We start from the raw sequence: 22,630 nt of genomic DNA on the forward strand, positions 1-22,630 counted from the left end.
ATGGAGTGGGCCGTACCATATTTCTTGGAAAAATACGGCATTGTACGGCCACATCATATCTAATTTCTCACCTAACTATAATCTATTAGAAATTATATGATGCCCGACGTGAAGGTGGTACTTCAAAAGTACCACCATATTTGATCCAACAGCCGATCTTAAAAAGTGGGTTGCTGTTAGATCAAATATCAAGGGCAGTACCTTTTTTACGGTACTTGGCGGTCCGACACCGTATAAAAACTCATAATCTATAACCGAGATTTTATGTGGCACGGCCGTGCTTATGCAAGAGGCACCGCCCTTTGATATTTGATCCAACAGCAGCACAATTTTTAAAGTTCTGCTGTTGGATCAAATATCAAAGGTGATGCATCCGTCACTCCGCTTACGTGAGCATGCCCGATAGGGCACGATATAATTTATATCTATAACCTATCCACCTTTAATCATATAATCTATGTTAATATGGAATTTGTAAAGCCCTGATCGTTTAAGATTATGACAACCAGCTGTGGGTGCCAAACTGATTATTAAACTCAAAATTATGTTTAAATTCGAGTCCAATAATAGGTTTGGCACCCGCAATCGGTTGTCATAATCTAAAACAAACCGGGCCTAAGGCATTTCATCGTTGGCTATTGTATGTGAGCAACCGCCTTGGATGAATTAGGTGAATAAGCCAAAATCTACTGAATTGTGAGCCTGTGTGGCTGCCCTTGCATGCAGCGGCCAGCTGTGAAATGCCTTTCTGCAATGGTTCCTAGCAAATCTGAAAGGGTGTTGGCCCCAGGTAAGGCAACCCAGTAGGGGGTGAAATAGGATTTAGAAACTTTTCTCCACCTATAAATGATTAAATTAAAACTCAAGAATCAATTTAAAACTTAGAACTTGGAAGATAAAATTAAATGCGCGCAAATATAAGTACAGAGATTAAGTAAGAAGATGCGCACCAATTTTATAGTGGCTCATGTTGTTTAGGATGTGGGGGATTTCAGATTATAAAGATGAATCTAATAAATTTGCAACAACGGATCTATAGAAATAAAACAAATTTCAAATGATGGTTGGAGAAACTTATCAGTGAGTTGAGGCATGAATCTTAATTCACTGTCTTGAGACAAATATCGCCCTCTCATACGACGAATCGTGGTACAGATTGGTTCTCTTACCTTATGCCTCCGGGATTCAACAACTCCACTCCAGGAGGTGTGCACTCACGCTACCCGGATGCGTAGCAAACATGCTTATGCAGCCTTGATCGAAGATGAAAAACGACTAAAAACTTCTCAATGAACAGAAACCAGATGTTGGAGAAGAAAGAAAACTACGGAAAAAAACTTTTAGTTCGTGTATCTTAATTTCCCTTTCCAAAACAACGCCTTAAATAGACTTCCAAAAGTCGCGTCCTTAGTCATTTGATTAGGGGACGCGTTTTGGAAACGTTGCCCGGCGTGAAGAAAGATAAAACCACACTTAATTAGCGGTTACAAAACAATGCCGAAAAACTTTGAAGTTCCTGATAACGACAAAGTTATTTGACCAAGAACGGCGAAGTTATTCGCCAATACAAAACAAAAAATAAAGTAGAAGGAAAGAGACAAAAGCTTTGAGTCACGCGCGAGGCCAAGACGGGCGAGCAGGGCGGCGCGCATATGTGGTATAACCAAAAGCCCTCCACTCGGCCACTCATGCGCATGGGCCCCACTTTTCCTCTTTCCACACACAAACCAAGAGAAGTGAAAACCAATATACACCCATGAACCTTTCCTCCACTTTTCTATATGGGGTTAAATGTCCCCACAAAGGACATAGGGGAAGGAGGGACACTCAAGTTTGATTTGGAAAGACCATAGAAGCTCAAAGTGCAAAAGCTAAAACACAAAAGACAATTAGGTAAGCATTATAATTAGACTTTATCCTTTACACAAAAGGAAAAGTCAACATTTTGGCCAAATCCTTGTTGACTTTTATATGAAAAAGTCTTTTTGTAATTCAAACTTACAATTTGGTGTTTTTAGTCATTATATGTTTGTCCTTCTTTGGGACTTGCTTTATGCTTTTGGGCTTCTCATTCAAATTATTTGAGCTTCCCTCCAAAAGGACTAAAGTTATGAGAAAACTTTAGTCCTGGATGGGAAGTGTGAGAGGATGAGAGTGGCCGTATATATACTTTTACTCTCTTAGCCTTATGAATGAATAAGAGGTCATGGGGATCCTACGCGTAGTCCGGCGGGTTTTTGGTCTTACCACACACACGCGCCGCCCGGCCCGGCCCGGTTCGACCGGCCGCGTGCGTAGGCCTAAGGATTTTTCTTTTCATTTGTTTATTTTTTCTCCTGTTCTTTTAAAGGTTTTAAATATTATTTAATTTTTTGTTTAAACTCTTTGTTACCGTTTAAGATTCCATATCGACGTGGTTTAGTGGCTGTTTAGGAAACGTCTCTCACACATTAGATGGTACGACATTTCGTTAATACGTGCCTCTTGTTTTTTCTATAAAACCGGATTTAGAGATAACAGAAAGTAATCATTTGCGGAGAAACTTTCATGATTCTCTTTCTTCTCTACGTCTCTTTTTTGTTTCTGGAATTTTTGGTTTCCCCAAGATTATATGATCAAGGCTTTATAGCACATATAAGCGAGTTTGATAGGCATTCGGGCTGCGTGAGTGCACACCCCTGGAGCAAGAGTTGTTGTGTCCTGGAGACATATGCCGTGAAGCCCATTTGCATCGTTGATTCGTCACAGTGGGAGCGAGATTTGTCTTAAGGACGGCGAAGATCCTTCGTGCCTCAACTCGATAAGTGATATAACGAGTTTGTTTATTTGCTTACATTTAATTCTTGCAGTAAATAGCTACTGTCGATTTCTGATTCTAAAGTTGTAAGAGCAAAAGGTTACAAGGTAATCTTGAATAATAAATTAGAGATTTGCACATCGATTTTTCTAACAATCCCGGCCTACATCCACTCTCATGAGATGTCACCTCTAATGACTTCACTATACTGGTCTTCTTACGGGCGGAGACCAAACCGTTTGTAGTCCAGGCTTTATCCCTAAGCTTGCAGAGGTTGATTTGGTGCCTCTCCACCAATTACAAGAAAGGAGAACAAAAACCTTCTTGCAATGTGATATACAATTGTAGCCCATACAGACAAGCTATCACAAAAGATGTACAAGTTATTTCCCGCACTAATCACTAAAATATAGAGAAATAATAGCACAAGGGTATGAAACACTCCATATAATGGTCAAGGATTGCTCACGAGTGTTACGTTAGTTTTAGGACCTCAGACCACCTTTTACAGAGGTTAGAACCCAGAACTGGCAATTTCAGACCCCAGACAGTCTACTCGAACAACTATTCATCCGACTGACCAAGTAGCCGTTGGGCAGTGCCTTGGCCTGGACAACCGACCATAGCCTCGGTCGACCGAACACACCTTCGGTTGGCCGAACAATTGTTATTGAATTTTCTATTTTGCGTAGTTAACTTTGAATATTCATACCACCCTCATTGCTTATCGGATTTCAACGATCATGTGCATTCCCGGAACCTTAGAGAGTATACTTTAAGTTAAGAATGATTTAAAAAAATATTTGTAACTTTTTTAAGAGTGATTAGTTTTACACTATAAAACTTGACACAAATCCTAAAATTCTATAAGTAAATGATCTGTAGCAAATGTTTCCTCATAGCTAATACCAATGACGGCCCATTTTCTTTCTAAATCGCAGCACCGCCGTATAAAATGGGTAGTATTTTTCACTTATGTAAATGTAGGCCACTATTTAGAGAATTAGAGCGGGAAATGCGAAAGGGAAAAAAAGAAGTTATGGTCATCCTAAACGGCATTTATTGGGTCCGATTTATGCCTTATGTTCATAATTAGACCCGTTCATCTGTTGATCCAAAAAAAGAACCACCAAATGTCATGATGCACATCTCGATTGGGTGATCCCAGGCCCTTGATTGATAACTCGACTTCGTTTCTGCAAAAGGAAGCTGTAAGGATGAGGTTGTCTCATGCATGGGATGCTCATTTGGGATGGGACCAAGACCATGTTGGATCACAGAATGACATTTTACCAGATAACAGTCCTGATTTCACATCGATGCCTCCTATACCTAATGTAGGACCAAAATATGCCTTTTACCATTGATGATTTTTGTGTGCAATTGTCTCTTAGATCGACTGTTCGATAACAGGATTTGCTAGGCAATTTGACGAAAAGCCGCATGAGAGAACAACCGCCTCATATGATTTAAATGAATATGACAAAATATACTAAAAAAGTGAGCCTGTACGGTTGCTCTCTCATGAAAAGTTAGCGGTCAAATGGCTTTCCGCGAAAGTGCATAGCATCTAAGGTGGGGAACCTTTCTAGTGTCCCAGCTTGGATGAGGATGCCGGGTCTCCCCTTGCAATTTTGGAATCCAAAGGGGATTAGTAAGATTGTAAGTGCCATTGGCTTACTCCTTTACATGGATGCTCAAACAACCAATGCCTCAAAGCTCAATTATGCCCAACTACGCATAGAAGTAGACGAGGAGCAAAGCTTCCCAAATCAGTTACCATCCACACTCCTAGTGCCTTTATGCTGCAAATCATTCCCATCAATTTAACCTGAGTTCTTGGATCTCCTTCTCTAGTGTGTTTTCCTGAGTTAGGGATGGCCTCTTGTGCCTATGAATGTATCATCTTTCTCTTTATCTGATAAACCCATAAAAAAAACAGGAAAAAAAAAATTATATAAGTGGATGAATCTGATCGATCACAAGGTGGGCCCCACCGTGTTAATTTATTATTATTATTATTTTTGGGGGAGTGGCGGATGATCGGTCGGTCTGTGTTCGTCAAGATGAACGGCCATGATGATAAAAAATTGAACCACGCCCTAATTGAGCAACAGAACCTGCGGGGCACCATAGCACAATGCAGTAAAAAAGCGGCTTCTTCCAAGTCCAACAGGCAAACACGATCAAGCCCTAGAATTTCAACAACCTTTATTCTGAAGCTCTCTCTCTCTCTCTCTCTCTCTCTTACACTTTCTCGCTCTCAGCAAATAAAGAAGTGAGATTCGGATGGGAAGCTCTGCAAATGGGTCCGGCATCAGAGCTCCCATCAATGGAGAATCAGTGGACAAAGGCGTCGATTTCGCAAACTATTTCTGCACCTACGCCTTTCTCTACCACCAGAAGGAGATGCTCTCAGACCGCGTTCGCATGGACGCTTACTACAACGCCATCTTCAAGAACCACCATCACTTCCGTGGCAAGGTCTCTATTTCTATTTTACCAGGCCTTTTGATTTTCTATTTCCATTTCTGGGAGAATCATAATCTTTTAATAAAAAAAAATATATATTTTTTTATCGTCTAACTGGAGCACGAAGCAATGCTACGAGTCTCCATAGCTTGGTTCAGAAGAGGAAATTAGGTTTTTTTTTTTTAAAAAAAAAAGTGCTTCTAGCTTGCAAGCGCTAAGGGAGAATAAAAGACAATTAGGTTACATGTTACATCATTTCGAACTTGCTCAACTGTTAATGTTTCTCTAGTTTATTGTAATGGGGACTGGTTTGGTTGCTTATGAGACCTCCCAAAACTACGGCTCACTCAGTATCCACTATGTACGTGCATGCATGTGGTGATCACAACTGGAATAGGTGCATCCATGGGTTATGCGCCAAAAACATGGCTGATCAGATAATGCTAATTATTCAATTGGTGGTCTGCAAACAGAGGGTTAAAATGGGTAGCCGCAAATGGTTCGCATTTGACTCGAAGGTGGTATGCATTGATTGAATGATATGGATCATCTTATTGGCTTTATTTCTGGCATGTAGCCCATCTACAGTTGGCCCAGCTCTTGATCAATTCTGATCATGTACATCAGCCATTTGTGCAATAGGGATTATGGGTTGGGAAGCCTCACGAGTCCCTTTCCTTCCCCTTTTTTGGGTAGAGAGTTTGATTTGAACCTAATTGGATGATTGCATGGAAAAAGATTGTCTTGGATGTAGGTACTGGAAGTGGAATTCTTGCTATCTGGTCTGCACAGGCGGGTGCAAAGAAGGTGTACGCTGTTGAAGCAACTAAAATGTCGGAGCATGCTCGTGAGCTTGTTAAAGCTAACAATTTTCAGGACATTGTTGAAGTTATCGAGGGTTCTATGGAGGAGGTTGTATTGCCAGAAAAAGGTAAAAAAAAGTTGCGTTGTCAATACAAACATGTCTTGAATTCTTTACTGTCAGTCCATCCAGTCTTTTGATTTAACTCTCATGTTGTTCTGTGGGCAGTGGACGTAATTATTTCGGAGTGGATGGGATATTTTCTTCTGCGTGAGTCTATGTTCGACTCTGTGATCTGCGCACGTGATCGTTGGTTGAAGCCAACTGGAGTAATGTATGTTTTCTATATTATTTTGCTTGATACATTCAATCTCAACATCTCACATTCACATGCACATGCATCTTAGGGTGTCCACTTGTGTAGGGAAAAATGGACAAATAATGTTTGTCCACAAATCTGCCCATTTTTTCCCTCCACAAATGGATAGTTTACGTTGATCCATTTTTTCCAGCTCAACTCAACTCAACAAAGCCTTTGTCCCAAACTAGTTGGGGTCGGCCAAATGAATCCTTTAGAAAAAAATCTTGAAGAAGGTAAAATGAATCTACCCGGCTCTAATCCTGGTTCTAGTTGGGTTCTTCTACGTGGATCATTTTCTTCCATTCTATCCTATCCAAGGTCATGTTCTCTGTTATGTTCCTAGCTATCAAGTCTTTCCTCAATGTTTCTACCTAAGTTGTTTTCGGTCTGTCCCTACCTCTTTTCACTCCATCAATTTGGCACGAGGCGACTCTTCTCACCGGAGCATCCAAAGGCCTACATTGGATACGTCCAAACCATCTTAAGCGGTGCTCTCTCGTCTTCTCCACAATTGGAGCCACCCCCACCTTCTACGAATGTCTTCATTTTTAATTCTATCTAGCCTTGTGTGGCCGTACATCCATATAAGCATTCGCATCTCCGCTACACTCATCTTATGCACATGCTGCTTCTTGGCGGCCCAACATTCTGAGCCGTACAACATGGCAGGCCTCACTGCTTTCTTATAAAACTTTCCCTTCAACTTGGTAGGGATTTTACGGTCGCACAGAACTCCTGATGCAAGCTTCTACTTCAACCAACCTACTCTTATTCTATGGTTAACGTCCTCATCAATCTCTCTTATTTTTTTTCCAGATAAGAATATTTTCCTTCCAATAAATTTTTATTTTTGTGTGTGTGTGTGTGTGTGCGCGCGCGCGCCGGTGAAGATCTCGATGTTAGAGCTTTGTTTTTTTCTTTTTTTTCATATAAGAATATTTTTCCTTCTAATAAATTTTTATTTTTTTACTTGAATTACTATATCGGCGGCTGACACGATAAAATAAATGCTGTTCAGAAGAACAATGTTCACAACGCACTGTAGAAAATCATCTCATATCATATACACAACCTATAAATCATTTCTTGTAAAGTGATTATGGTTACTGTAATTTGAGAATCACATAATCAAGTACTGCTAATCTGTTAGGAAGGTGCCATGGTTCCCTTTGACATGGTGTTATGACTCTTCAAGAAAGATAATGGATTGGCTTCTACAGGGAAGCTTTTGTATTACTTGTTTTTGTTTGAGTTTTTATTTTTGTTCATCTAAGCATATTTCTTTTAAGTTGTTGTCCCATTTGACATTGCAGTTTCGACTTTGTGGAGCATACACTATCAATTGTGTTATCACTTACCATCAAGATTAGTAGGAGAAATACACTCATTGGAGTTGTTTTTGCTGCTTTCATTTCAAGAAAAAGTTGCTTTAAATAATTAAAGGAAATGATTTCAGCACAACTATGTTTTGATACATGCGCTCATGTATCTTGTCTCTTAGCATTTAATTGTCACGTAAGTGCTTTTTGGAGACCGTAAAAACCCTTTTACAGCTCTTTAAATATAAAAGACAAGAAACAAGAGCGTCAAGTATCAAAACATGTTTGTGTGGAAATCATTTCCCATAATTAATTATGGGTTACCTTCTCTAAAAGCTGTCTTTGGCAGGTATCCTAGTCATGCGCGCATGTGGATGGCACCTATCAGGTCTGGTTTGGGAGATCAAAAAATGGATGATTATGAATCAACAATGAGTGATTGGAGCAGGTTTGTGGATGACACTGAAGCATATTATGGTGTTAATATGAGTGTTCTCACGAAGCCTTTCCGCGAGGAGCAGAAGAAATATTATCTGCAGGCGAGTGCTAAAATCATGATTGTTATCCGAATTCATCAGCATTCTGAGATCACCCACATTGTTTCTAGCTGGAATATGGTTTGCGATTTTATTCTCTATGGATGGAGATGCTTTTAGTTTGCATTGCCATCTTTCGAGTTTGTGTCCGGTTTCTGGAATGCATACATGTGGCATAGTAATGATATTTGTAGATTTACTGAACATGTTTTAATGGTCCAATGGTCCAAAACAAACTCGTGGTGTACATTAGATGTCTATTCATGTCTCTCATTTTTTTGGCTTGATGTGGACAAAGTAAGCTTGACATGCATTGCATATTTCTGCTGCTTGAAAGGAATAATTCTAATTCAACTGGTAGGTGGAAACTCTTGTTAGTTATTTACATCTTTTTTCTTTCAGATTCGAATGAAGGTTGCCGTATGGATTGTACTTAGATTTGAACTATTTTTTACATCCTTAGCTATGGCTTTTAATCACAATTTTCCACGGAATTACAAGGTCATAATTAATAAGAACCATTTGAATGGTTCTTAATAATTACGATCTTGTAACCAATCAAAAGAAAAAAAAATTACGATCTGATAATACATGGTCAGTAATGATTGATAAGCACAACTAAGGATTGCTAACTCTTCTATTTATATTTCCATTAAAAAACTGATTTTATATATAACATGTTGTGGCCAAAATACTTGTTAATCAGGGGATATTCTTTTGAATTGTTTTTTTGAAAGATATATTCTTTCCAATTGTTGATGCTCCTGCATGTCATGCTAAATGATTCTTTTTATATCCTATGTTTTTCTTTGAATGGCAATATAGATATCCTATGGTTGCCCCAAAATGCTTTTTAATCAGAGGATATTCCTTCGAATTGTTGTTGTTCCTGCATGTCATGCCTTTTGCCAGTCTTAGCACTTACGTATTTTTTTCTCGGAGAAGGTTGAGTTCTCTCTGTTATGTGCTCATTTAGCTGCTAGGTCACCCTCTTCATGCCTGATTTATTATATAGTAATTTTTTCCTTCTTTGGTTTATGACACTGCCTTGGGTGCCAAAATCTGCCTTGACATGATTCTGTTGGTCATTGGGCGTGTTAGAAAGTCTCAATCAGTATCTGGTTAAGGGTATCTCATATGTATATCCATTTATTTTTATAAAAACTACTGTCCTACTGTAATTTGGAACGTTAGACTGCAAAAAGCTACATTCTTGGGTAAAGATAATTATTGATTGCTAAAAAGCAAATATTTAATATACTAATACTAAACATATAAAGTCAAGAACACACCTATCTTTACAGCATGAAGCCCAACCAGTTCCTTTATCCTTCTTGTTGTAATTTGTTGGTGGCCCTGGTGTAAAATTTTAATGAAATGATGACAAGTTTGAGTCCTTGAGTTGAAAATAATGATGTTGACACTGGACTGGTTAGCCGTTGTCCATCCGTCAGTTTCAATTCACAGTTATCTAGATGAAGTTTTTTTTAGCTACCTGGAATAGTTTATGTGGCTGCAGCTTGTGGGTGGTCATTTCTGGGTTGAATTGAAACACTTTCAGGCTATGATACCTCGATACGACACCGAATGGCATGAGGATGGCTTTTGCAGTTAATATTGGACATCAAACAAAAATACGGTATGGATACACTGCCTATTTTGGAGTACCTATGCATCCTAGTTTTTGACTGAATTAGTGCAGAAGTTTCAGAGGATCCTGAATGGTGATGCCCATTAAATCTAGTTCATTTATGCTACTAGATACTAGTTGTTTCTTTTTGGATATGATAACTAACGGGGAAAGACTGCAGATAGGAGAAACAGTTGCATGCTGTCTCATTTATGTGCCTTAGGCGGATACTAATTGATTAAGGTCAACTCAGTTCCCCTTTTCCTGCTCTTAACCATAAGAAAACGCATCTTGCTTGAATTCATGAATTAGTTTTTCTTTTCTCCTGCTTAGCATTCTGCTTCGTTATCATTCATTTGGTGCTCTGGGTGCTCATTTATTTGTTTTCCTACATTAGATGAATACCATTTCTTTATCTATCTTATAGTTGTTTTCATCATATCAAGTGGTCTTATTAGTGTGGTATCATTTTGTTTATGTACTGCCTTGTGGATTTCTTCTTCTGTTTCTTATATTAAGTGGCTGTCAAATCTCTGCAGACATCGCTGTGGGACAAAGTTCACCCCCAACAATTAATAGGGGCTCCCTCTATCATAAAGGAAATTGATTGTCTAACCACAACAGTGGATGCAATTCTTAATGTTAGTTCAACATTTTCATCGTCAATCACTGTAGACAAGACGAGGTTCTGTGGGTTTGCGGGGTGGTTTGATGTACATTTTCGAGTATGTCAGCATTCTAAAGCTCTTTATAAGTTTCTACAGGATGCAAATTAATTTAAGTCAGTTGAAGATTGCCTATACCTGCATTTCCTTTTGATTGGTTTCCAGGGAAGCAGGGAAAATCCAGCGAGGCGAGAGGTTGAGTTGACGACTGCTCCTAGCACAGAAAACACAACACATTGGGGTCAACAGGTCTGTCTTAGTGACCAAGCCGAATATGATATTTGTGGTGACTGTTGTGTCAGGGTCTGTAGTTTCCAGAATCACAATAGTTTGTATTTTTTTAATAAAAATAACCCTATTGTTTAGGATTGGCTACATTGTCAATCCTAATCGGTTTAGAACATTCTGTTTCCTTTTTTTCCCTTGGAAAACAATTGAGTCAATGTGGTAAAATTGTATAAGATATAGGGGATCCAACATGGCAAGGTATCCTAGGATGATTTCTCTTATCAAAACATCTAAACAAGATAAATCTAAGAAGACTCGATTCCACGGTTTAAAGCCACAACCAAGTATAAAAAAACCCATGTCCGCTTTTGATCAATTTTCAGGGTGAGTTCATGTGGTAATTCAGTTTTTATTAGAAGTCAACTGCTTAATTAGAAAATGTGACAACCGGACGGCAACATAAGCTTTTCAGAGTTGAGAATCTCACTCCAGCGACCTGACCAGGTTTTGGTTTACTCTTTTACTAGCCTTTCATTGACTCTACAGGGGTAATTTGGATAAAATCCAGAGGACTTACTCCGAGGTTTAGAAACACAATTGAGTATGGGCTCCCTTTTTTAACTCGGCACGATCCTATCTTGGGTTGAGTTAATGTGCTAGCTTGGTTTTTGTTAGACCCGAGAAGGTTCTGTCAAGTACTTGAAAATCTCAGAAGGGAAAATATAATGCAAATAGATGAGTTTCGATTTTTCTTGGACTTGGGTCCTCATAAAGTCGAAGACTCTCTAAAACCAAGTAGGCTTTTGCTCCAATGTTTGAAAACACAATGGAGTAGAAATAATTGAAAAGGATGGCAACTAATCTTTTTAAATACTAAATACTTGGTTGAGTATTAACCGACTTTTGGGTTGACTTGGACTTGGGCCCTCATCAAATTGAATTCGGGTATCGAGTTTTAAAACCTTGCTCAGCAGTTTACACCAAAATTATGTGTTGATCACAATGCCTGTACTCTTTTTTGAATGTGAACATCCCTTGTGATGTTATCTACAAAGTAACGAGCTTACCCTTTTAGCAAGGATTATATTCTAAAATGAAATTTTAAAAAGTCATGGCCAGGTAGAAAATGTCATTCTCTGTCTCTTTTCTGCAAATTTAGTTTTATATCATGACCGCTTGCTGATTTTACTTGTATTATTACTGTCCTATTTCTTCTTCTTGTGAATTTGACAGCTATTCCTCTTACATCCTCCGCAACGAATTGATCAAGGGGATGATGTGGCAGTCTCCTTTTCAATGATTCGCTCTAAACAAAACCATCGACTAATGGAAGTTGAGTTGGTCTGTGAGACAAGACTATCATCTGGGAAGTGTTTCCCGCCTGTCGCTTCCAAGTTTTATATCGACTGAAAGACGAAAATGAAGAGAATTTGTAGCTATGCTATTAGAGGTAACTCACTCATCCCTAGATAAAAGCATCTTCTATGCCTTTTAAATTTTGTTGAACTAAGAAAACATATTCGATAAATAAATGCTCATTCTATTGCAGCAATCCCTCGAAAGCATCACAATTAATATAAATGCCTTACAAATATCATTGGTATCTTTAAAATGGAAGTGTTTTACAGGAAATGCAAAATTTTGAAAGATGGCTTGTTTTTCTTAATGGTTGGAGTGTTGGACATAAAATCGAGAAAAATTTCAGTCCCCATGGTGGGAGATTTCCTCTGCATTTTGGATTGGCAAGAATGATGGGACCTCCTTGACATGATAGGTCCACCTTGTTTGTCATAGGTTCATTGGTTCCATTTATGAGTGAGCACTGGACCCAAAATTATCTCTTCCGTAGAGGATCGAAGTATGCCTCTTTAAAGTACTGTTCATTTCCCCTAATATATATATATATATATATATATATATATATATATATATATATATATATATATATATATATATAATTTCAAATTTTAAAGTATATTTATTTATTTTAATTAATATTATTATGCTCCAAAGAATTTTTAAATAATTGAGGTGTTGAAGAATTTCTGAAGATTTATTTAATTGAGGGATTGCTGATGAGGGATGCTACCATGTTGGAGCTAGGAAATCTTAAAACATGCAAATTCTACATATGCATTTCATCCATGTTTACCCATATATGCATGCTCATCTATTATATGCTTTTGTTGCTATTAGTACTGCAAGCTTCGTGACTTGTGTCACAGGGATGTAATTGGTATTATAAACAAGAGATTGGAGAGCGGCCAAGTGGCCTTATCTTGTCGTGTCTTCAAAAGTATGTTGGGAGAGCACGTTTGAGGGGCACTCATGTAGAAGAGGACTGGTTGGCCCAATCCTTCAAGGGGGTTGGCTCTTGTGACATGCTGGCCCCCTTGACATGCTGGCCCCCTTTGCACAACAGGTTGTGGGTTGGAACCTTGGTAGCTTGCTGATGGGCTGTACGAGGACCTTGCTTGTGCGCGTGAGGCACAGTGGGAAATCGACTTGCAGTTGATAAGCTTGCTCTAAGGGAGCTTGGGTGCGGACCATGAGTTTTCCAGAGGGATGCTCCGGTTTCTTTGGTTGAGGACGGTGGGCTAAAGACAATGCATGTTGGATTGGGTTCCCAATTGCATTGCGCGTACGAATGGTGCGCAAGGCGAGAACTATACTTTGCCTTCACACCACTGTATGTCTTTTGCGTTAGCAAATCTCTAGGTCTTCCATGAGTTCATGCCGGGGTGGCTTCGGCTACCCTCGTGAGCCAAGCCTTTGGGTTTGGTGGATTGGGATATGGTGCAATGCCTCATTCCTTGGTGGGATTTAGCTATCCGAATGGTTCCTCGATGCGGTGATGTAGGCGCCTAAGTCTTTAGGCTTGGCAGAGCAGAGCGTGGTTGTACCCGTCCTTGGTTACAGAAGATTGGAGTTGCCTTGCGAGACTTCGGTCCCTGCGGATTGGTGCATTGCATAGGTTTGTGTCTTGAGTTGTCGAGTCGTAAAACTTGGTGGATTGGTGTGTGGCCTCGTCATGCTTCTCACAAGATGGACCTTGTACTTGGCTTTATAGCTCAATGTTCGATGGACTTGTGATGCAGGCTGATCATGAGAGTGTGTTCAAAGTTGGGCACGACAACGCCAAGTTTAGTAGCTCAATGAAAGGCTTGATGGTCATGAACAAAGTATCAAGAGGTGCAGGGCAATAACAAGCTTTGTAGCATGTTGAAAGCTTGGAGATTTGGGGCACAAGCGAAGCATCAAGAAGTATTGGGCGTGTAAGGCCTTTAGGTCCTTGCATCGGAGAATGCTGGCCTTAGCATATGCGTATGTTGGGGCCCTGCACGGGTTTATCTGCGAGAAAAAGTGAAGGCCCATGGCAGCTAGTCGCAGAGCAAAATGGTCCGAGTTAAATGTGGTATCAGAGCAAAGGTTTGTCGAAGAGCTTATCAATGAGCTTTGATAGAGTTGGTATCAGAGCCGAAGAATCCTGCGCGAAAAAGCATGTGCGTATGTTGGGGCCCTGCACGGGTTTATCTGCTCGAAAAAGAAAAAGGCCCATGACAGCTGGTAGTAGAGCAAAATGGTCCGAGTTAAATGTGGTATCAGAGCAAAGGTTTGTCAAAGAGCTTATCAATGAGCTCTGATACAGTTGGTATTAGAGCCGAAGAATCCTGCAAGAGTTAAAGAAGAATGCTCTAATAGTTGGGTTTTTTTTTTTTTTTGAAATAGCAATATAATAAGAGAAAAGAGGACCGAGAAGGGCATCAAGAGATTACAAGTGCACAAGAAGGAAAACAACAATAAAAAAACCTCACGGAGGGAGAAAATCAAACCACTCCAATACATCCCTAAGAACACCAGACCTCGCAAGGGAATCTGCTTCGGAGTTTGCAGATCTTCTAACATGATGAAACACCATCGTAGAACCGGCTGTTAAATCCTCAATCTCGTCGAAAAAGACCAGAACCTCCAAGGGGGAGCCACTGACCTCAACAGCCACCTAATCACGTTTTTAGAGTCCCCCCCCCCCCCCCCCACGATTATCTTATCATACAACTCCCTATCAATTCTCTTGATTCCAGTATACCTCGCCGTAACCTCTACCTCATTAGAGTCATAGACCCCAAGAGGCCCAGAAAAGGACCATAGCACCTCACCAAGCGCATCACGACATAGACCTCCAATACTAGCCGGGCCTGGATTCCCTAAAGTCGACCCGTCAAAGTTAACCTTAAAAAACCCAAAGGAGGGGGCTTCCATTGAGGAGAAATGATAGAACACACTTCCTTATCCATGCACACAATTTGCCAACCCTCCCACAAATCATAAGCCGATACATAGCGAAACAAAGGGAGACATTTAGCCCAAGAAATAATCCACGAAATAACTTTAATATATATGCGATATGGAGATTTAGATGCCCCTTCAAAGACTCTAGAATTCCTCTCTCCCCAAATTGCCCACCAAGATGCAAGCAAGCACATTTTCCACAACACCTTGCCTTTTCTTCCCCACGGCACCAGATCCCAACTGGAAATCGTCTCCAGAATAGAACTTGGAAACACCCAAGACAACCCAAATCTATTCAGAATAAATCCCCAAACTTCTCGAGCAAAGGCTCAATGAATGAATAGGTGGTTAACAGACTCCCCATCTTTCAAACATAAGGGACAATGTTCTATCAAGGACATACCCCGCTTCCATAAAAACTTTGTGGTCTGGATTCTACCCTGACTAACCGCCCACCTAAAAAACTAACCCTCGGAGGACAAAGGAGATTCCATACCTTTGCTGAAATCGAAGATTCACCACTAGGCACTAATTATTGTAAAAGGATTTCACAGAGAATAGACCAGACGAATCCCGAATCCAAACCCTTTTATCTGATCCAGATCTCTTTAAATAACACCCCTCGAGCATTGACATCATCTGAGCAATTGAATTCAATTCTCTATCAAAATAATTCCTTCTAGACCTCGGAACCCAAACTACTTTGGACCCATCTCTGACAAAACAATCACAAACAAAAGCCTCCTTATGAGACGCCACTGCAAACAGGTCAGGAAACAAAACCAAAAGAGGTTCTGACGAACACCACACATCCCTCCAAAACCTGATTCTATTACCAGAATAAACTTTATACCTTATGCCACTATTGAAAGAATGCGACAACCTTCTAATATCCCGCCACAACGTCAAAGACTTCTTCCGATACAAATCAACCGATCCCCAGTTCCCCTTCGAAAAACCGTATTTACTCCTTAACACTTTAACCCAGAGAGATGATTCTTCAACTCCAAACCTCCATAACCACTTTCCCAAGAGGGCATGATTAAATTCTCCGATTCTTCTAATACCTAAACCCCCATTTTTGAAAGGGAGACATACTTTCTTCCACTTCACAAGCGCGATGCCTTTCTTATCATCAGCACCCCCCCAAAGAAACCTCCGCTGAATTTGTTCAATTCTGAGCGCCACACTACAAGGACATTTGAATAAGGACAGGAAGTAGATGGGGATATTGGCTCGTACCGCTTTGACAAGCGTCAATCTCCCCCCTTTTGAAACTAAATTTCTTTTCCAGGTATCAAGTCTTCTTTCAATTCTCCCAACAATAGGCTCCCATAGGGATTTGCGAGGTCTCCCAACTCCCAGGGGAAGACCAAGATATGAAGAAGGCAACTCCTCAACCCAACAACCTAAGATTTTTGCAAAGACTCTAACATCAGCCTGAGATACGTTCACGGCGTATAGTCTAGATTTGTGAAAATTAGATCTTTGCTCAGATATCATTTCATAACACCGGAGAGTAGCTTTCAAATTCAGAATTTGCGAAACATTTGGATCACAGAAGAGCAACGTGTCATCTGCAAATTGGAGTAAAGACACTTCAACCTTATCCCTTCCAATTTTGAAACCTTCAAACAGCCTAGAGCTAGATCCTTTCAGCATTAGTCTACTCAAGGTCTCTGCTACAATAACAAATAAGAAGGGAGACAGAGGATCTCCTTGTCTCAAACCTCTAGAAGATTTAAAGAATCCTTTAGGCGACCCATTAATTAAGATAGAAAACCAAGTCGAAGAAATGCAATTTTTGATCCAACCCCTCCAGTGCTCTCTGAAACCCATCCTCCCAAGAAGGTAATCTAAGCAATCCCACTCCACCCTATCATAGGCTTTCTCCATATCTATCTTGCACAGCACTCCACCTTTACCGGATTGCTTATAGAAATCTATGGCCTCATTTGCGATTAGGGAACAATCCAAAATTTGCCTGTAACTAACAAAAGCACTCTGCCTATCAGAGATGATCAAAGGGAGGACAGTCTTCAAACGATCCGCCAAGACTTTTGCCAAAATTTTATAAAGACAACCCACCAAACTAATCGGCTGAAATTCCGACACTTTAGAAGCTCCTTTTACCTTAGGAATTAAAGTTATAAAAGTGGCTCCCATACCTTTGTCCAACAATAAACCATCGAAGAACTACTTGAAGAAATTCAAAATATCTTTTTTCACCACCTCCCAGCATGTCTGGAAAAAAGCTAAACAGAAACCATCCGGCACAAGAGCTCTGTCCTTCCCCAAAGAAAAAAGCCCATTTTCAACTTCCTCCTCAAAAGGTCTTTCTAAACTTGAACTAATTTCCAGCGATAAATTACTGAAATCCACTCCTTCTAGGATAGGTCGAACACTAGCATACGAATGCAAAGCAGGTTGTAAATGTAATAGTTTAACAAGGAGCTCTGATACAATTGGTGTCAGAGATGATATTGAATGTCAGTGCTCGGCATAGTTGCAGCAGTGACAGTGATTGTTGCTACGATTAGTGAATCTCAAGTGCGGTGGCAATGCACAGAAAAAAGGGAAACCTTTCAAAATTTTGGTAGACTCATATAGAGCTTGAATGATGGTCAAGTGGTGGCAGTTTGGTAATCTAGATCGCGAAAGTCTTTGGAACGAGCACCTTGAAAGTCCAGAAGTCAGCTGAACAGAGGAGAAAATGTGTTGGGGTTCCTTACCAAAGAGTGGGTGCATGACTTTCTCAGTGTTGTGTGTGAGACATCATTGAGTTGTGTTGGTGGCATGAGCTACTTTGTAAGCTTGGCAAGCAAGGTGGCAAATAATAGCAGCTTGAAGGTTTGGACTCTCCCCAATCTTATCAGAGTCGTACATCATAGGCTTGATGGCATGAACAAAATTGGCCTGTGAAAGTTAGAAGCATTTCTGAATGGATTTACTTGAAGATTGGTATAGGAAAGAGTAGCAACCGTTGGTGAATGGGTTGGCATCATCCAGCAACCCACCGATGTGTGAGGTTGGAAGTGGCAGATAGGTAATTGGATGTCGTCTGTCGCAGTGTTGGCTAAGAAGTTGATGGGTTAGCACATGGCCTAAGGGCTTCAAACGATATGAGAGTTGGCTTGCAGGCAGAGCCCTTCTCAAAGAGGTGAGGGGAGGAACGTGTTACCACCAAGAGCTTACAGAGGTGGATTGCTTACTTGAGTGAATGCTTAACCAAGATTAGAGACACTCTTGGGTTGAAAATGAAACACCGAAGGACCAAGGTCAAAGCATGCATATTCACTTTGAAACAAATAGAATGGAGCTCCTAAGGAGGGGAGTCAAATACCAGTGGCCGAGCAAGAAGGGCGAAGGGGTTTGCGGCCTTGAAGGACTGAAAAAGCATACTCAGGGTGAAAAGCTGGACATTGGTTGAAGTACTTAGGTGGCAGTTCACAATACAATTTGAGCATGCGAGATGCTCTCTTCGAAAGACCTTGGTACAGACACTGCGGCCAATTAGACCAGTGTTGGGTTAGTTGCACTTGTAGGGGACAATGTGGTTAGCTTAGGTGGCATGTGAGTTAGATGTGATGTGTTGGTATGGAACATCACGATGAGCTTGTGTGCTTCTTTGCTACTTTGGGGTTCTAGTGCTGGAGAAGACTAAAAGGGATGTTCAGTCTAAATGATGGAGGATTTGGGTGGTTAGTAGTGTGGTGCTGGTTGCGGGTACCCAAGGAAACTATAGATGAGATAATGGTTGGTGTGTCCAAAGAAGTAGGTTGGCCTTGGGTGAAGAAGGATGCAAGACTAAGCGTTGATGTTGGGGATCCCAGAATGGGAAACTCGTGGCCTTAGGAGGAGGTGAGACCGTTGAAGTCGTTTGTTTCATTCGAGAACATAGGTTGCTTCCCTTGACTCTTTGCACTTAGCTGGAGGGGCAAGTGCTGTGCCACAAGAGTTGTTGCAGTTTTTCAGGATTGGAGACGAAAGTGCGCAAGGCAGTTGTTTCGGAAGACTACTCCAAAAGAAGCTTGGGTGCAGCTATGAAGGAATTTGTGGGTTGCTTTAGAGGATAAATCAAGTCGGGTCGCTCTACCTTCGTTTTGTGCCATGGAGATTAGCAAACCATCGGTATGTTTGGTGGAGTTCTGAAAATCATTGCTATGTTTGGAGTTCAACAAATCGTCATCAGTTTGGTGGAGTTCTCTAAACCATCAATAAGTTTGATGGAGTTTGGCAAACCACCGTTGGTGTTTGATGGAGTTCGGGAAAACCATCAATGAGGATGATAACTCTAGAAGAATTGGTAAGGCAGTGGTTGGTAGAGCTTGAGGCAGTGTGGTACATGAAGGGGCAAGTAGGTCAGAAATGGCTAAGTTGTCAAAGTGCCAGTGGCGTCTATTTAAAAGAATGTAAGAAACCATTGCGAATGTGGAGCTTTGATTCGCAAGGCATTCAACGTCGACGAGGGCGTCAACGTTATTAGGTGGGGGTGTTACGGGGACGCAATGTGGTATTACAATCGCAAAGTGACCAAGCGGCCTCATCAAGTTGTGTCTTCAGAAGTATGTTGGGTAAGCACGCTTGAGGAGCACTCTTTTAAAAAGGGCTGGTTGGTCCAATCCTTTAAGGGGGGTTGGCTCTCGTGACATGCTAGCCCCCAGACCCAACAGGCTGTGAGTCGGAACCTTTGTGGCTTGCTGAAGGGTTGTATGAGGACCTTGCTTGTGCATGTGAGGCACAACGGGAAATTGATTTGTTGTTCGTAGGCTTGCTCTATCGGAGCTGGGATGCGGACCATGAGTTTTCCAGAAGGATGCTCTGGTTTCTTTAGTCGAGGACAGGGATCAAAGACGGTGCATGTTGGGCTGGGTTCCCACTTGCTTTGAGTGTATGGATGGTGCACGAGGCTATAACTATACTTTGCTTCCGCACCACGGTACGTCTTGTGGGTAAGCCAATCTCTATGTCTTCCATGAGTTTGTGCCGGGGTGGCTTGGCTGCCCTCGCGAGACGCAAGTCTTGTGTATTAGTCCATGGAGCATGCTTGCTCCTTGGATGACTAAGCATTTGGGTTTGGCGGATGGGATGTGGTGCAATGCCTCATTCCTTGGTGGGCTTTAGCTATCCGAATGGTCCCTCGATGCGGTGTTGTAAACGCCTAAGTCTTTGGGCTTGGCGGAGCAGAGCATGACTAGACTTGGCCTTGCTTCTAGATGATTTGAGTTGCGTTACGGAACTTCGGTCCTTGCGGATTCGTTCATGGCAAATACTTGTGCCTTGAGCTGCTGGGTCGTAAGACTTGGCAGATTGGTGTATGGCATCATCATGCCTTTCACAAGATGGACTTTGCACTAGGCTTCAGGGCCCGGTGTTTAATGGACTCGCTATGCAGGCTGATTATGAGAGTGGGTTCAAAGTTGGGCATGGCAAGGCCAAGCTTAGTAGCTTGATGGTCGTGAACAAAGTATCAAGAGGTGCATGGCAAAACAAGCTTAGTAGGCTGTTGAACGGCTTGGAGATTGTGGGCACAAGCGAAGCATCAAGAGGTGTTTGACGTGTATGACCTTCGAGGCCTTGCACTGGAGAAGGCTGACCTTAGCATATTCATATGTTGGGGTGCCACACGGGTTTATCTGCGTGAAAAAGAAAAGGCCTGTGACACTTGTCATGTTAATACTTTTTTTTTTTAACGAGTGTCATGTTAATAAATTATATTCATAGTTGACACATTTTGTATTTCTATTTTTCTATTATGTCATATTTAAAAAAACAAAAAAGGAAGGATAGAAGCCCATACAAACGGGGAGCAACGATGCAACCCCACCAAAAGCAAAAAACAAAACAGAAAAAGTCAAAGACCAAAGTTCCAAAACCGCTACAAACATGCATCTCGTGGTTAATGGAAGATTTTGATATGAAAGACTTGAGGAAATTGAGTTACTTGATGTGGAGATTAAGAGAATCAAGGAGGGAGTGACTCGGAAAAAAGCCAAAGATTAAAATTCCAAAAGTGCTATAGACAGGCATCTCGTGGTTAAAGAAAGATTTCGATATGAAAGACTTGTGGAAATTGAGTTACCTGGTGTAGAGATTGAGAGAATCAAGGAGGGAGGGATTCTAACCTAAAGAAAGTATACATCTTTTGAACAAGTTGAGGATATGACGAATTGCATGCCAGTTAGTACCCTTATCTCAAGGCATCCCACCGAGAGTTATCTTTGGCATCTCACCAATGAAGAAAGAATTTGCTTGAATCACACTAGCAATCTTGAGGATTCGAAACTTAGGAAAGATCAAAGCATCACACCTTGAGGATGAAAGCGTCACACCCATAATTTTGCAAAGTAGCAAAGAACAATCATTTTCATTCACTCATTCCATCATCACATCTTAAAAAAAGTGCCTTGAGGCTTACAATATATAATAAAAAGAAGAGAACTAGAATGTTCTTAAACCCTAAAATAAAAACTTTACACTTTTGGACAAAAATACCCTCTAATGACTTAAAAACTCTCCCACTTACAAGACACTCAAATAATTTTAGCTACACTGCAATTCCTGGATTCTTGTAAATATTTTAAGTTAGAGATTTTAAATTATTTACTATTGAATGATGTTCTTGCTAAAGATTATAAGATATAGGATTTTAATTTATTAGAGTGCCCACTTTGTATTTCGTCTTTACCTCTGTACTTAAAACCCTACAAGGACAAAATTAGCCATTAGTATTTGAAATAGGGTTGAATCATCCATCCTACATGTAATAAGTAATTAAGATGGAGGAAACAATATGATATTTGAAATAACACAAGCAGTCAAAGGTATATGTGAAACACCTTTTCTAGAAAATGTACCATATAGTTTTCATGGAAAATGCACACCCTTTCTCCTATCTCATGTTATGGATTTGTAACTTAACCCAAACTCAAACCCACATAGTTTTTATGTCTTGCACACCCTTACTCCTATCTCATGTTATGCGTTTTTACGAAGTCATAGAAGTAATCTTTGTTGTTCCCCACTGCTTTTGATTGACTATCCCAAAAAATGCGTGCTTCTCTTATCAGTCGAGGCAGAATCTTTTTTAATTACAACTATACCATTTGGCAATTTTCAGGGTTGGCGAGGGATGCAAAACGGTCGCCAAGTCTGTATGTTATAAGCAGGTACTGATGTTTATTTGGGATTGAATGTGGTGACACTAGTGATTTTTTAAATGTCTCGGTGAGAGAATGCGGTTTTGTTGTTGTGCTCTACAGCCCTTTGGGGATGATAAATTTTATTATTTCTGAAGAGAATTTTGATTGCCATAATCATGCCCTCTTTACTACGTTTTAGTACCATTAATTTCAAGGGGCGACGAATGCACTGGGTGCTTTAGTCCTTGGCCCATCATCCTCTAAATGTAATGAAAACTGACCTTAGAAGTTGAAAAATGTTAATGTTCCTTAAAGCAAACACCATAAGCCGGTCTTCGAAGCTCTTATTTCATCCTGATGCTTGCATGAAATATAAATATATTTGTGA

At 40.6% G+C, this 22,630-nt stretch overlaps 1 protein-coding gene across 1 annotated transcript; it reads left to right on the forward strand.

The window, feature by feature from the left end:
* The first annotated feature begins 4,925 nt into the window (after positions 1-4,925).
* Positions 4,926-22,416, forward strand: PRMT10 (protein arginine methyltransferase 10). Its single transcript, XM_077355165.1, has 8 exons — positions 4,926-5,281; positions 6,008-6,200; positions 6,300-6,405; positions 8,101-8,290; positions 10,457-10,642; positions 10,748-10,831; positions 12,044-12,260; positions 22,221-22,416. The coding sequence occupies exons 1-7, from the start codon at positions 5,087-5,089 to the stop codon at positions 12,218-12,220; spliced, it is 1,131 nt and encodes a 376-aa protein (XP_077211280.1). The 5' UTR covers positions 4,926-5,086; the 3' UTR covers positions 12,221-12,260; positions 22,221-22,416.
* Positions 22,417-22,630: the final 214 nt, after the last annotated feature.

The sequence above is a fragment of the Tasmannia lanceolata genome, unplaced genomic scaffold (genome assembly GCF_043159265.1).
Source record: "Tasmannia lanceolata isolate RefF3 unplaced genomic scaffold, GAP_Taslan_0.1 ptg000003l, whole genome shotgun sequence".
Taxonomy (NCBI): domain Eukaryota; kingdom Viridiplantae; phylum Streptophyta; class Magnoliopsida; order Canellales; family Winteraceae; genus Tasmannia; species Tasmannia lanceolata.

Bases quoted from the DNA above. Each gene is read 5' to 3' on its own strand.
- PRMT10 (XM_077355165.1), top strand. From the start codon at position 5,087: ATGGGAAGCTCTGCAAATGGGTCCGGCATCAGAGCTCCCATCAATGGA. The intron at 8,291-10,456 runs GCGAGTGCTAAA...AAATCTCTGCAG, and splicing joins AGAAGAAATATTATCTGCAG to ACATCGCTGTGGGACAAAGT. The intron at 10,832-12,043 runs GTCTGTCTTAGT...TGAATTTGACAG, and splicing joins CAACACATTGGGGTCAACAG to CTATTCCTCTTACATCCTCC.